This window comes from Anguilla rostrata, chromosome 11 (assembly GCF_018555375.3).
Source record: "Anguilla rostrata isolate EN2019 chromosome 11, ASM1855537v3, whole genome shotgun sequence".
Lineage (NCBI taxonomy): Eukaryota > Metazoa > Chordata > Actinopteri > Anguilliformes > Anguillidae > Anguilla > Anguilla rostrata.
In genome coordinates, this window is record NC_057943.1 from 19,582,724 (window position 1) to 19,595,369 (window position 12,646).

Below are 12,646 nucleotides of genomic sequence, written 5' to 3' on the forward strand. Positions count from 1 at the left end.
TAAAATATAATCACACAAATTTGGAGTTTCCTCTTGAAATAATGAAACTCAATGTTAGATTAAAATTTAATTTTTTTGTTGTACTTTGCACAAATATCTCCACCCCTATAAAGACTATAGGAAAACCATGAATGTCTTTGTAGTTTGTATGTATGTATAGACATTTTAAGTCAGTTCATTTGTGAATGGTATTCTGCAAAAATAGGAATGTAACAATTCAAGCCCACAACTTACAAAAATGTTGCACAATTTATGAAAAGAAACCCACATGCTACAGTATTCAACAATTTCTGCAACATATCTGTAAACTGTAATCCTTTTGCTATGCACTTACTCTGCTTGCTATTAAGCAAGAGGTAATATTCCTCTGGATGTCCTGCACTGAGAGTATGAACTAAATGTAATGAACTAATTTGACACCAGATGCAAGGCATGCTGTTGAAGATAATCCAACGCTCTAGTATTTTCACACTTCAGTTCACACACCTGCCTAAAGTTTCCATGGTAATGCAAAACTTCCATTTCCTCAGTCTGACAGCCTCCATTTTCATTCACAGGCAACATGCCACAAGCAAGCTACACAAAATTTGACTGATACACTGTAACAACATAACATTTAAAAAAGAAATATTCAAAAAAGGAAGAAACAATTTTTTTCAAAAATGTTGCCTACATATAAGAGTATGTCACATTGCAATGCTGCTTGAACAAATTTCTTGAAATATTATATTTTCAAAACATTTCAAACACATTTTAAATACAATCCTGAAAACTCATACTTCACATCTGTCTTATGTGGCAAAACAGTTCACCATTTATGATGTTGACTGTCTTTTTTAACAGGTCCTCCTTGTAAAATAGATTTTGATCTCAATAAGGTCTCATTTTACTGCTACAAACCTTAGTTTACATTAATGACTAAGCATAAAACAAGGAGTAATCAGTATCCCTTTAGCACATTTTTTATACTGGCTATCCACATCTCCTTTTTCATGGCCCACTGTCTTTGACCTATTTTGCAAAGTGTTTGATTCTAATCAGACCCTTTTCTTTATATGTAACACATTTTCCTACTTTATATTGTTCAGAATAGTTTTGGTTGCATAACCACCAGTCAGTCTAGAACCCTTCGGTTCAGATCTTTCAGTTTCTACGGAACTTCAAAATTATTTTATTTAAAGTTGTTTAACGTAACACTACTGTTTAGATTAAAACCACCAGCATGCTGGGTAATGATGGACACTTGTTGATTTTGCTGACTGATTTCCTGTTAGACTTTTCCAATTTCCTTTTGAAATCTAGCTTGCATAGAGACATTGTGCAGGTGTTACTCATAAGAACCATAACACTGTCTCAAGGTCTCTGGGATATAGAGACTTGGGATATAAATTTGTTGTGGTTTTATCCAACAAAAATCGCACAACAGTGACTAAGAGGCTGCCACAAAAATTTAAGACAGGACAACCACCCTGAATGCTAAGAATGTAGACACAATGTTGGCTTTGATGCCAATTGTACAGCAAATAAACCAGCTTTATACAGTTTGTAGCAACAAGCTTTCTAGTTTTTACAAAACGATAAGCTTGCTATTTACTCAATGCATAAAATCATGGTATCGTGGCTCAGTTATTCCACTTATTAAATGAAAAGAAAACTGTTAACACCAATCTTAGCTTTATTCTCGAACAGTTTAGCTAGCAAAACCAGAAACACCAGGGGTAACATTTTGTAAGACAGTTGTTTCAAAAATATTACACAACAGTCATTCACGAAAAAGACTTTATTGTGCACGAGATACATAATTCAGGAGCCACAACGAATCCCGCGAATTCTTCTCCGCAGTGTAAAGATGTTCATACCGGGCAAAAGGTGGATAAAGAACGTGTGTGGGAATTGATCATCACTAATTCTACCCCAGATCTGCTACAGCATTTTAACCCGGCTCGGCAGTGTAAAGACAGTTTAAGTTAGCCTAATGTTAGACAATGAATGAGTATGTACATAACATTACTTTTATAACAACCATTTTTAATTCAGTAAATAACTGTTATAGTTGGCGTGGCCCAGGTGCCAGCTGACTGACGTCACACAGGCGACAATGGTTGGATCGGGTTGGATCTATGGGAAGTGAGGTCCATAAACGCACCTGCAATTACCGCTTCTCGCCATTGGCACCGCCATAGAGAACGAAACTGAAATCTTCGAGATTGTAACTTTAATGATAATAGATAAGAGCACTCTGTGGAATATTTCAAATTAATTTGATCGATCTATGAGCACTTGAAGCACAACCGTTTTTGCAATTTCCTTCTTCAGAATATCCATCCTGCGTAATTAGGTATGGAGGACCGAAACGTAGTATGTCCTTGCGTCTCAGACAAGCGTCAGCATACGAGTTTGCGCATGCGTGGTGAATTCACTTCCTCATTCGAGTAGACTTGAGTTTGTTTTGATGTTGCCTAAATAAAATTAGCTGTTTGCAAGTCTCTCGCCTCTTCATGCTCGCTTATCTCATTACGACGATCTTATGCGTTATTCACGTCTCGCCAGTCATCAATCATGCCAAAGGAGAAGAGGGTACAGATCAAGAACTGGCTCACTACAGGTAGGAACCTAATGGACACTTTACAAACAAACCATAGCCTACTTTCACTACAGATTTCGAGGAGAACACGTTGCATTTGTATTCATCCTTATAGTTAGAAATAGTCTGCACAACAAGGCACGGTAGTACTATTTAATCACAGTAGCTAGGTAATGAAGACGTTTGCAGGTTAGACATGAATGTCTGATTCACTCTCAGATTCACTGCTTTACCTACGTATTCGTACTGCTTGCTGTAACTTTGACTTTCTCTCTCCGTTCAACTGCTCTGTATTGTCGTAATAATGCGCACAACTACAGAACATATAGCCCACACCAGTGTCACAGGCTACAGTGAGTGCAGAAAACAGCTGCGATGTTAATTCTCCTAACTAACCACGTATTGTTGCTTTTCGCTACAGAGAAAGGATAAAATCGATGTTTTATCACGCATATAACAGTTATTTGGAGAATGCTTTTCCATATGATGAGCTGCGACCCTTGACTTGTGATGGGCAGGACACATGGGGCAGGTAATGTCCCCTCAATCCCCTAATCTAAACCCAGTTTTTTTGTTTTTGTTTTTTTTTTTTGCGTGAAAATAACATCTTTCTCTTTGTTTATTGCAGCTTTTCCCTGACTTTAATAGATGCACTGGATACTCTGTTGGTATGCTCATCCTCATTTAAATTTTTACAATTTTATTGTATTGATTTGATGTGTATGTAATAAAAGTGAGTAGATTATAGTGATTGTGATAACGACTTGCATTTTCATAGATCAATCGGTCTAGCTTTACAGCGCTCGTCAGATATGTATAATTTGACAGGTCATGTTTATTTATTTGTGTAACATTTTCCCTGGACTGTGCTCTAATTCAGATTTTAGGAAATCATACCGAATTTCAGCGTGTAGCATCTTTGCTGCAGGACACTGTGGACTTTGACATTGATGTGAATGCCTCTGTCTTTGAAACAAACATTCGGGGTGAGTCTTGAAGCAATATGAGCATTTGGTCTGATGGAAAAAGAAAGCTTAAGGTAGACTGTTGTATTCTTAGGACAGACTTGATTATAGCTTCAGGGACTTTATATATGACTTGAGTAAAGTTATTAATCTAAAGCTCTTGCACCGCAATAGGTCTTTAAAAAAAAAAAAAAACAATAACAATAAAAAAGTAAAAATCTCACCAAATGTGGGTATAGGTTTTATAGCTATGGCCTGGTTTGGAGATGCACTGTGATTGAGTTGTCTGAGCACAGGAGAAGACCAACTGAACTCTTGTTGTTTGTATCCTCAGTGGTGGGGGGGTTACTCTCAGCTCACTTGCTCTCAAAACGGGCAGGGATGGAGGTAGAGGTGGGGTGGCCCTGTTCTGGACCTCTTCTCCGCATGGCAGAGGAAGCTGCTCGTAAGCTCCTTCCAGGTGAGTAAAATGTAGCACCGACAGTCGGACATGACTTAAACTGGTAATTTGTTCACAGTTCTTTTTTTTGCAACCAGTTTTTATTTGAGAGAATGGTACATAAAATATAACCCATTTGTGCGCACAATAACCCTGACATTATTTTCTCTTCAGTTTTCTTTTCCAAAGCAACGTCATAACCCCTCTCCATCAACACAGTGACATGCCAACCCACTCACTCCCTCCCATCCAACCACCCCCCAAACATCTCCTGATCTGCCTCAAGATGTGAATTTCATTATGAATTATTACATTGCCCTTCTAATAGACTACTGGTTCTGAACATAAGAACATAAGAATGTACACAGTTACAGCCCGATGATAACACTTGAAGTCAGAGAGGGTTAATCTCCCTTTACTTTTGGCTTGCAGGGGTGTTTTTGTTGATCCTGTGGAACTTGGAGCATCAGAGAAATTGATTCACAAAGGAATCTAAATACTAAAACAGGAGATGGGTAAAAACATGGGGACAGTCTGAAACAGATAAATATTTGAAGTAGAAGTTCATTTTAATTGCATTTATCCTCCCACTCAGTGACAGAGGAAGCATCTGCCAATATCAAATGTTTGCTTTCAGTCTTGTTGGGAGAGGGAGGCAATTTGCTGCAAATGGTTGTTTATGGTTCCTTGTGATTTTAATACCAAGATATGTAAAGTGATTGTTAGTTACTCTGAATGGGTGTTTATGTAACTGAAGACTACTACACATTCTAATTGGCATTAATTCACTTTTATTCCTATTTATTTTGTATCCTGAAAAACTGCCAAATAAGTTAATCGAGTCTAAAAGTGCTGGCAGACTGGGTTTGGTGAAGTACAACAAAACATCATCTGCATACAAGGATATTTTCTTGTGGATGTATTCGTGATATGAACTCTGTCTAATCAGGGTGAATGAGTTTTTCAATCAATTTATTCAGGTGCTTTGCAAGTATTTTGCCAAAATCTTTGCGTCTATGTTTAGGAGTGCTGTAGGACAAAAAGATGCCACCTCCTCTGGCTCCTTTCCTTTTTAATATATAACTATAATGACTGCCTCTGAAGGGTATACTCGCCCTCGATTGAGTGGTTGTACTTAACTAATAGGTACTGGGAAATAGTGTCACTGAACTTTCTATAATACTGAGATGACAAGCTATCTGGTCCCTCCACAGTGTTCTTTAATGAGGCTTTCAGTATGAAAGTTTGACATGGGAAATCGCTGAGCTTACGGAAAGGAAGCAGTAGATTTTATCTGTACAGTTTGTTCATATAGTACTACCTCTGTATTCCATTTGTCATTGCAAAAAATATTTCCCACATTTAACTTAGCTGTCTCAGCAATTTGTTTTGTAGTTTGTAGCAGACTACTTCAAAGTATTGATAATAATATATTAGAACCTCCTTTCTAGAATTAAATAAGTAAATCAGTCTGTAATGCATATGATGACACTTGGAAAGGGTCATTTTGGCAGAAAATACTTTCCTATTTTAGCCACATCTTCCTCTTCATCCCTCAAAGAATAGTATCCATGTATGTATTGATCTCCTCCCATGAGGAGTTTGTATTGCAAGGTTTTTTTTAAAAACATAATCCAAATTACTTAGGGTTTTCTTAAGACAAACAATGATGATGAATCTGTTAGTTCATCCAAGTGATTTACACATAAATTCCTGCATTCCTAACTACATTCATTTGATACATTTTGTTGCTATTTTTGCACATGGTGTGAATGTGATCTGCCACTGAATTTTCTTTAAAAAAAGTGAGAATAGCAATGAGTTGACTGTATTTTTAGGTTTATCAGACATTACCTCTGGCTGCAGAAGAATCCTGACCTACTATGGTCCTACTGTCATCTCTTGCTCCTTCAGCATTCCAGACTCCCACGGGCATGCCATATGGCACAGTGAACCTGCTGATGGGGGTGAACCCCACGGAGACCCCCGTCACCTGCACGGCCGGGGTTGGCACCTTCATTCTGGAGTTTGCCACCTTGAGCCGGCTCACAGGTGACCCGGTCTTCGAAGATGTGGCTCGCAAGGCACTGAGGTCATTGTGGAAAACACGGTCTGACATTGGACTGGTGAGTGAGACACGTGCTGCCAGCAGGCATGTCAAGAATCAATCTCCTGTTTAGACAGATATGGGGAATTTGATTAGAAAGAGACTGCTGTGGTCAACAAGCCGGCAAATTCTGCAGCACTGATCGCTGACCTGTCTATCTATGTCCCTCAGGTGGGAAACCACATCGATGTCATCACCTCCAAATGGGTAGCTCAGGATGCTGGGATAGGAGCTGGAGTGGACTCCTACTTTGAGTACCTGGTAAAGGGCGCCATCATGCTACAAGATGAGGAATTGCTTTCTATGTTCTCAGGTAAGTAAATAAGTTCTTACTTGATTTTCCTGGTGCCTCTTGAATTGAATTTAAGGACTGTCACTTGTATCTTGGCATTTTGTGTGCCTAGTTACTGGCTGCTAGTAGTGATGCTCTTGATAACTTTGAAAATGAGATAAAGGTACAGGTGGGGAAAGTTACCAAGAGCCAGAATGCCATTCCAGTCATTTAGAATGGGCTGCCACCTTTTTCAGAGTATATGCAGTACATTACCAGTGGAAGAACAGAAACACACTTGCACAGTGCTTATAATGATATATATGATTGAGAGACCAAGAATATCTTGGTCTCTCAAGGTCTGGCCATCTGGGTTTCGAAACTATGATAGAATAAACACTTCATTCTGAGTTTCTGTGGTATCTTGGAAGGTAAAGCTGAAGGCATGGTTCATGATGTAACTATGCTTTTTTATTTTTACTATATTTAATGGGAGAGGGAACAACTGTTTATTTTGAGGTATCAGTCACCTACCTAGCCTCATTTAATGAGAGAGGACAATGCCTTCTTAAATGTTTGTGTATTGCTATGTGTCTGCAGAGTATGACAAGTCGATTAAGAACTACACAAAGTTTGATGACTGGTACCTCTGGGTGCAGATGCACAAAGGAACTGTTTCCATGCCAGTCTTTCAGTCCCTTGAGGCCTTCTGGCCAGGGCTGCAGGTGAGAGATGACACACCACAAACAACGTCAAGGTTAACTGACATCCCACATTGTGGTCTCCCCGTTTCCTCTTCTGGTTTACTGGCACAGTATGCTTTGAATTTTTAGATCAGCGGTATTCAATTTAATAGATCTTTACAGTTCCCTGAGGGGTAATTTGTTCAGTGTTGTGTTACAAATAGATGCACAGATACATCAGCTAAAACAACAACAGACATGGGGAAGAGTGAATTAATTGAAAATATCATATTTGAAAGCCATTTAAGTTATTCCCTGAAATATAAATATTGGATTCTCTTGAAATCATGTGGAATGTACAAATATGATGCATTATGAAATGCCAATAAGACTAAATGATTCCCATTCGCTTAGATTGATGCCAATTTCTGCAATTCCTCTATGAATAAAAGTAATCTGTGCTCTTGCACCTTCTAAATTTGTCATGCTGACCTCTTTTACTGGAATAGGCAGTAAGAACAGAAGTATTGTAATCTGTACGCAAATGCAGAGTCATGGTTGTATGTGTGTCAGAGCCTGCTTGGTGACCTGGAAAACGCTATGAGGACCTTCCACAACTACTACACTGTGTGGCGGCAGTTTGGGGGCCTGCCAGAGTTCTACAGCATTCCTCAGGGATACACAGTGGACAAGAGAGAGGGCTACCCACTGCGGCCAGGTACCCTAATCCCACTCAGAGCCATTGCACTTTAATAACTTTGGAACAGCTGTTTGTAAATGACCATCCAAACAACTTTTTCAGAAGGTATTAAATTATACTATAGTATGTGTTTGCATTTATGCTGAAACCATAGGAACAAAGGATACTCTTTCTCAAAAGTACTAAGTTTCTCATTTCAGACTGTAAACCACATTTTCAATTCAGAATCTATTGCTCTAACCAGTGTGCCATACATTGCCCTGGCAAAGGTTCCAGTTTTGTTTGATTTGGAATGTAATTTGGAAAGAAATACTCTGCACTGGAGCATGTTACAACATTTCATGATTCAAAACCATTCTTGTTATGATGTATTCCATAGACATTCAATAGAAATACAGACATACATCATAAGCTACTTGCAAAGCATGGAATAGTGAATGCCAGTAATATTACATTCAGCACAATATGTGGAGCTGACCTCTATATGATGTGATGTGGAAATATGGTCTTGTGGAAATGCATAAAAGTCAATGCCCACAATCACTGAGGCAGACTTAACCAGCCCTATTAGTTACACGCTTTCATCATGTATCTTTCTTCATTTTCCAAATTTTCAATATTCCACCTGTTATATTTTTTGAATAGTGTTCTACCTGACATGTTTTGAACAGGAGACTGCCAGTTGTCCCACTGCTCATCAGGTGTATGTGTGTGTGTGCACATGTGTATGTGTGTGCATGCGTTTGTGTTGCTACAGAGTTGATAGAGAGCGCCATGTACCTGTATCGGGCCACTGGTGACCCCACCGTGTTGCAGCTGGGGCGTGATGCTGTGGAGTCCATCGAGAAGATCACCCGAGTCAACTGTGGTTTCGCTAGTGTGAGCACCTCTACATTACATACCTGGGGACTTAAAAACTAAAAAACTCATGGAAATACTGATATCCGAACACACTGGGCAGCAATGTTCCCTCTAATTTTTCATGTATCTGGGCATACACACAAGCTCCCTGAGCAAACTGAGGACTACTGTGAGCAACATTAGATATGCACGCTTTATTTTTAAATAAGTAATTTGGTCCACTTAAAAAAAGACAAAAATCTGAAAAATGGGATGTGTAGATGTTATACAGTATGTGAGAGTCCTGCTTTGGCCATGGGAAGAGTCCTGCTTTGCCTGGCTGAGGGTCCTGTTCTGGAAGATATGAGACATATACACCTTTCAGACATAACATTTTGCTTACATTAAAACATTCACATTTTGCACAATGACTTGTGCTGTAGCTTGTGATACAGTGCAAATTCCTGTAACACTTTGTCTGTAAAATATCTAATTACACAGTTTTTCTTGGCATTTCTACTACCCATAAATGATCTAATAGTAACAACATTTAATGATTAATATCCATAAAGACAAAATCTTAATAACCGTCACTAGAATATGCACAAATCTGACTTAAATTTTACCTTATTTTTCACGTCTGTCCTTCTCACTTCTCCAAGTAAAATATTGTCAATGAGAACTTTAACTTGTTCAGGGTCCGATTTTGTTTTGTGTGACAGCTCGTTCCTTTTCTCTCGCTCTTTTGCGCTCTCCCGCAATAATGTACCAATCCCCTGTCCCATCTTGAGTCTTCGTACAGTTTCGACAGCTTTTAAATGACTTTTATGCTGAACGTGACGCTTGAGATAGTCCAGCTTCCATTCAGTCCACATTTTTCCCTCTGAAAACTCACTTGCTACTTTGGCATCGCTGCATGTTTTGCAGAGTAGACCTTTCTCACTTGAAAAAGAAAAAATCTCACCCAATTTCACCGCTTTTTCTTCAATTTGCACATACTCCGACAGCCATTCCATCTTAAAAGAACTGCATTTCTTTTTTACTGTGGCTTGCTGAGTGGATGTGTCGCTGCCTGTTCGTTTCGCCATGATGCGGGGTTTGTATTAGCATCTATTAACCTGCTAGCTAACCTGCACGGCGCATATAGGCAGGGCCCAGACGCAAGCACCGTCAATGCCATGATTGGCTTCGTACCGTAAGTGAACCGTATCGTATCATTGGCTGGACACCTGTCACTCACTGAGTGAGAAACAAAAAAACAATATTATTGGGCGAATTAATTAGATTAGATTAGGTCTAATATTAGATATGAATTAATACGTTATGTTGATGTTGTTTATGCGCTGGATAGATTTTCTTGTGCGCTGAGAATGTGCGGGCAGTGCGCGATTGCGCACGCGCGCAGCTTAGAGGGAACATTGCTGGGCAGTATATATTCATTGTGGTCATATTTTTCACAGTTAGCTGATTACACCAGGTTTATTCATGTGTATTCAGAAATGCAAGTGCCAGGAAGGCAAGAGTGAGAAAAAATTCATCCTCCCTGCATAGGTAAAGGATCTGCGAGATCACAAGCTGGACAATCGCATGGAGTCCTTCTTCCTGGCTGAGACGGTCAAGTACCTCTACCTCCTCTTTGATCCGGACAACTTCCTGCACAACAGTGGCTCTATGTTCCACACAGGCAGTGGCCCCCAGGGGGACTGCGTCCTGGGCGCTGGGGGCTACATCTTCAACACGGAGGCGCATCCTCTGGACCCTGCCGCCCTGCACTGCTGCAGCAGGGCGCAGGAGGAGAGGCGGGAGCTTCAGGACATCCTGCTCAGCTTTTCGGAGACAGCCGGTCCGCCCCCAGCCCAAGCGGGAGAGGAGGGGGACCCTGCAGACGGTGCACAGCACCGCCCCCTCGACTCCTCAGAGAGCATCGCCCTAAAGCCGGGGGCCAGGAGGAAAGCTCGGGCGCTGTCCTGCCCAATGCAGCCCTTCAGCTCCAGACTCGCCGTTCTAGGGCAGGTCTTCACCGACAGCACGTGATTGCATTTGTTGTTTAAAAAATAAAAAATACGTTTTTTATTTATTACAAGGTATGCGGTGTATCGCCTTTATTTTAAATTGTGTTGCCATCGGTTTTTTGTGTCTTAAAGTGTGTAAACAGGTAAGATTCTTCAGAGGAAAGTCACTTTGTTACATGAAAATCAGGTCAAAATCAGAAGAACAAGGGCCTGTGTTAATTCAAAGGTCATTTTTGCACTGATAGTCAGGAGTACTTTTCAGCTATTAACATCATTGCATTGAATAGCTTACCAGGATGTGCCGTTGAGATCAGGCTTTATACAATGCTGCACGGAAAGTGTGAGCCTAAAAGGTCTGAATGGCCTTTTCGTATATTCTTATATTTTTGCGTCAATAAAATATTTTTCCATATCTTTCCCAAGCAGTTCCAAATCCATAAATACAAAATGAAAACTAGAGGCCTTGTTTGGACAGATGCCCAATCATGTCAATACTTTTTTAAATTTTTAACAGGCCTACAAGAGCTGCACCTAATTCACCAACTGCAATCTTGTCCATTTCATGGTAGTGAAATGCTATAGTTCAGTGTCTTATTAATATATTATCCGCAGAGATAGAGGGGAGGGCAGTGGAGGAGGATGTATAATGTTTTTAAAGCAAGGAATACAATATATATTTTTGGGGAAAGGAACAGAGTTGGCATATTTAGTAATTGAAATTTGGACAAGAAAAGGAAATATCAAAATTGTTAGCTTTTACAATCCATGTAAGAGGCTTTCAATAGAGTTAATGGGTGAACTTGCTGTACATTTAGGAGGGAAAGTGATATGTTGTGGAGATTTTAATGCCCATAGCATGTTATGGGGTCACTGTAATGATGACAATGGAATGGTGATTGAAGGAAACCAGGAAAAGATTGCACAAACCCAGGGAATTGTTTTAACAATTGTTTTAACATCCAACATCTGCAAAATAATGGAGAAAATGGTGAATGAAAAGTTAACATATATAGAAAATAAAGGATATATATCCAAATACCAGAGTGGCTTTAGGAGAGGAAGAAATACCATGGATCCAGCTGTATGTTTAGAACAATTAGAAAAGCACAGATAAACAGAGAATGTGTAATGGCTGTCTTTTTTGTTATAGAAAAGGCATACGATATGATGTGGGGAGAAGGATTATTGATCAGACTTTGTAAAAAAAAAATTCCAAAATTTCGTGTCAAAGTAGGGAAAAGGATCAGTGAGGAAGTATCAGTTTACATAGGGGAAATGCTTGCAATATTGTTAGCAGTGCAGTGGATAGAGGATATAAGACCATTGAGAGCAATCTGTTCAGATTCAAGTTCATCATTAGCCAGTTTACAGTACAGTCATTCAGACAGCAGACCAGATAGTTTGATTGAAGTACAACAAACATTATACAGAATTCATATGATGGGTCTTAGAGTAATATTTTTATTGGCACCGGCACATATTGGTATCAAAGGAAATGAGATGGCAGATAAGGTTGCAAAGGAGGCCACAAAAAATAATCACATTGATTTGATAGTTAGCTTAAGCAAGACAGAAACCAAGGGCATTATTAAGCAGAGATTGAAGGGAAGGTGGCAAAAGCAATGGGCGGAAGAGAGGAAAGGACGATGGTTTTACAGAGTTCAAAGGAAAGTGGGAGAAATGAGAGGTGTAGGAAGGAACAGAAGAGATGAGACAATAATACCAAGACTCAGATTTGGACATACTGGTCTAAACAGTACACTACTGTGGGCAGGAGGAAACAGTAGAACATGTTATGCTACACTGTCAGAAATATGAGGCAGAAAGAAGGCATCTGATTCAAAACCTTAGAAAGATAAAAGTACAATTCGATATAATAGATATTCTACAAAAGAGCTCAGGAAGTGAGTGTTATCTTAGAGTTACTCATTTGATTGAGAGGATATGAGTTGACATTCTGCTCCACACTCCATACCAGATGGTGGCGGTAATGCACCAATTCGTTGTTTACCAACCACCAATAAACCCCAAAGAAAACGAAGAAG

At 39.5% G+C, this 12,646-nt stretch overlaps 1 protein-coding gene and 1 long non-coding RNA gene across 2 annotated transcripts; one reads left to right on the plus strand and one right to left on the minus strand.

Annotated features, from left to right (window-relative positions):
- The first annotated feature begins 2,384 nt into the window (after window positions 1-2,384).
- On the plus strand, window positions 2,385-10,676 carry edem2 (ER degradation enhancer, mannosidase alpha-like 2). The gene is made up of 11 exons (XM_064298577.1): window positions 2,385-2,605; window positions 3,006-3,116; window positions 3,213-3,252; window positions 3,465-3,570; window positions 3,884-4,009; window positions 5,903-6,114; window positions 6,267-6,408; window positions 6,967-7,091; window positions 7,623-7,767; window positions 8,507-8,628; window positions 10,141-10,676. Exons 1-11 carry the CDS (start codon window positions 2,499-2,501, stop codon window positions 10,621-10,623), a joined length of 1,719 nt encoding a protein of 572 aa, XP_064154647.1. The 5' UTR covers window positions 2,385-2,498; the 3' UTR covers window positions 10,624-10,676.
- On the minus strand, window positions 8,785-9,249 carry LOC135234211 (uncharacterized). Its single transcript, XR_010324034.1, has 2 exons — window positions 9,216-9,249; window positions 8,785-8,943 (listed from the first exon to the last, which is right to left on the minus strand). It is a non-coding gene; the product is annotated as an uncharacterized LOC135234211 (long non-coding RNA).
- Window positions 10,677-12,646: the final 1,970 nt, after the last annotated feature.

Coding starts and splice junctions, on each gene's coding strand:
- edem2 (XM_064298577.1), top strand. CDS start 2,499: ATGCTCGCTTATCTCATTACGACGATCTTATGCGTTATTCACGTCTCG. Junction 3,571..3,883: donor CTTTGAAACAAACATTCGGG/GTGAGTCTTGAA, acceptor TTGTATCCTCAG/TGGTGGGGGGGTTACTCTCA. Junction 7,092..7,622: donor CCTTCTGGCCAGGGCTGCAG/GTGAGAGATGAC, acceptor TATGTGTGTCAG/AGCCTGCTTGGTGACCTGGA.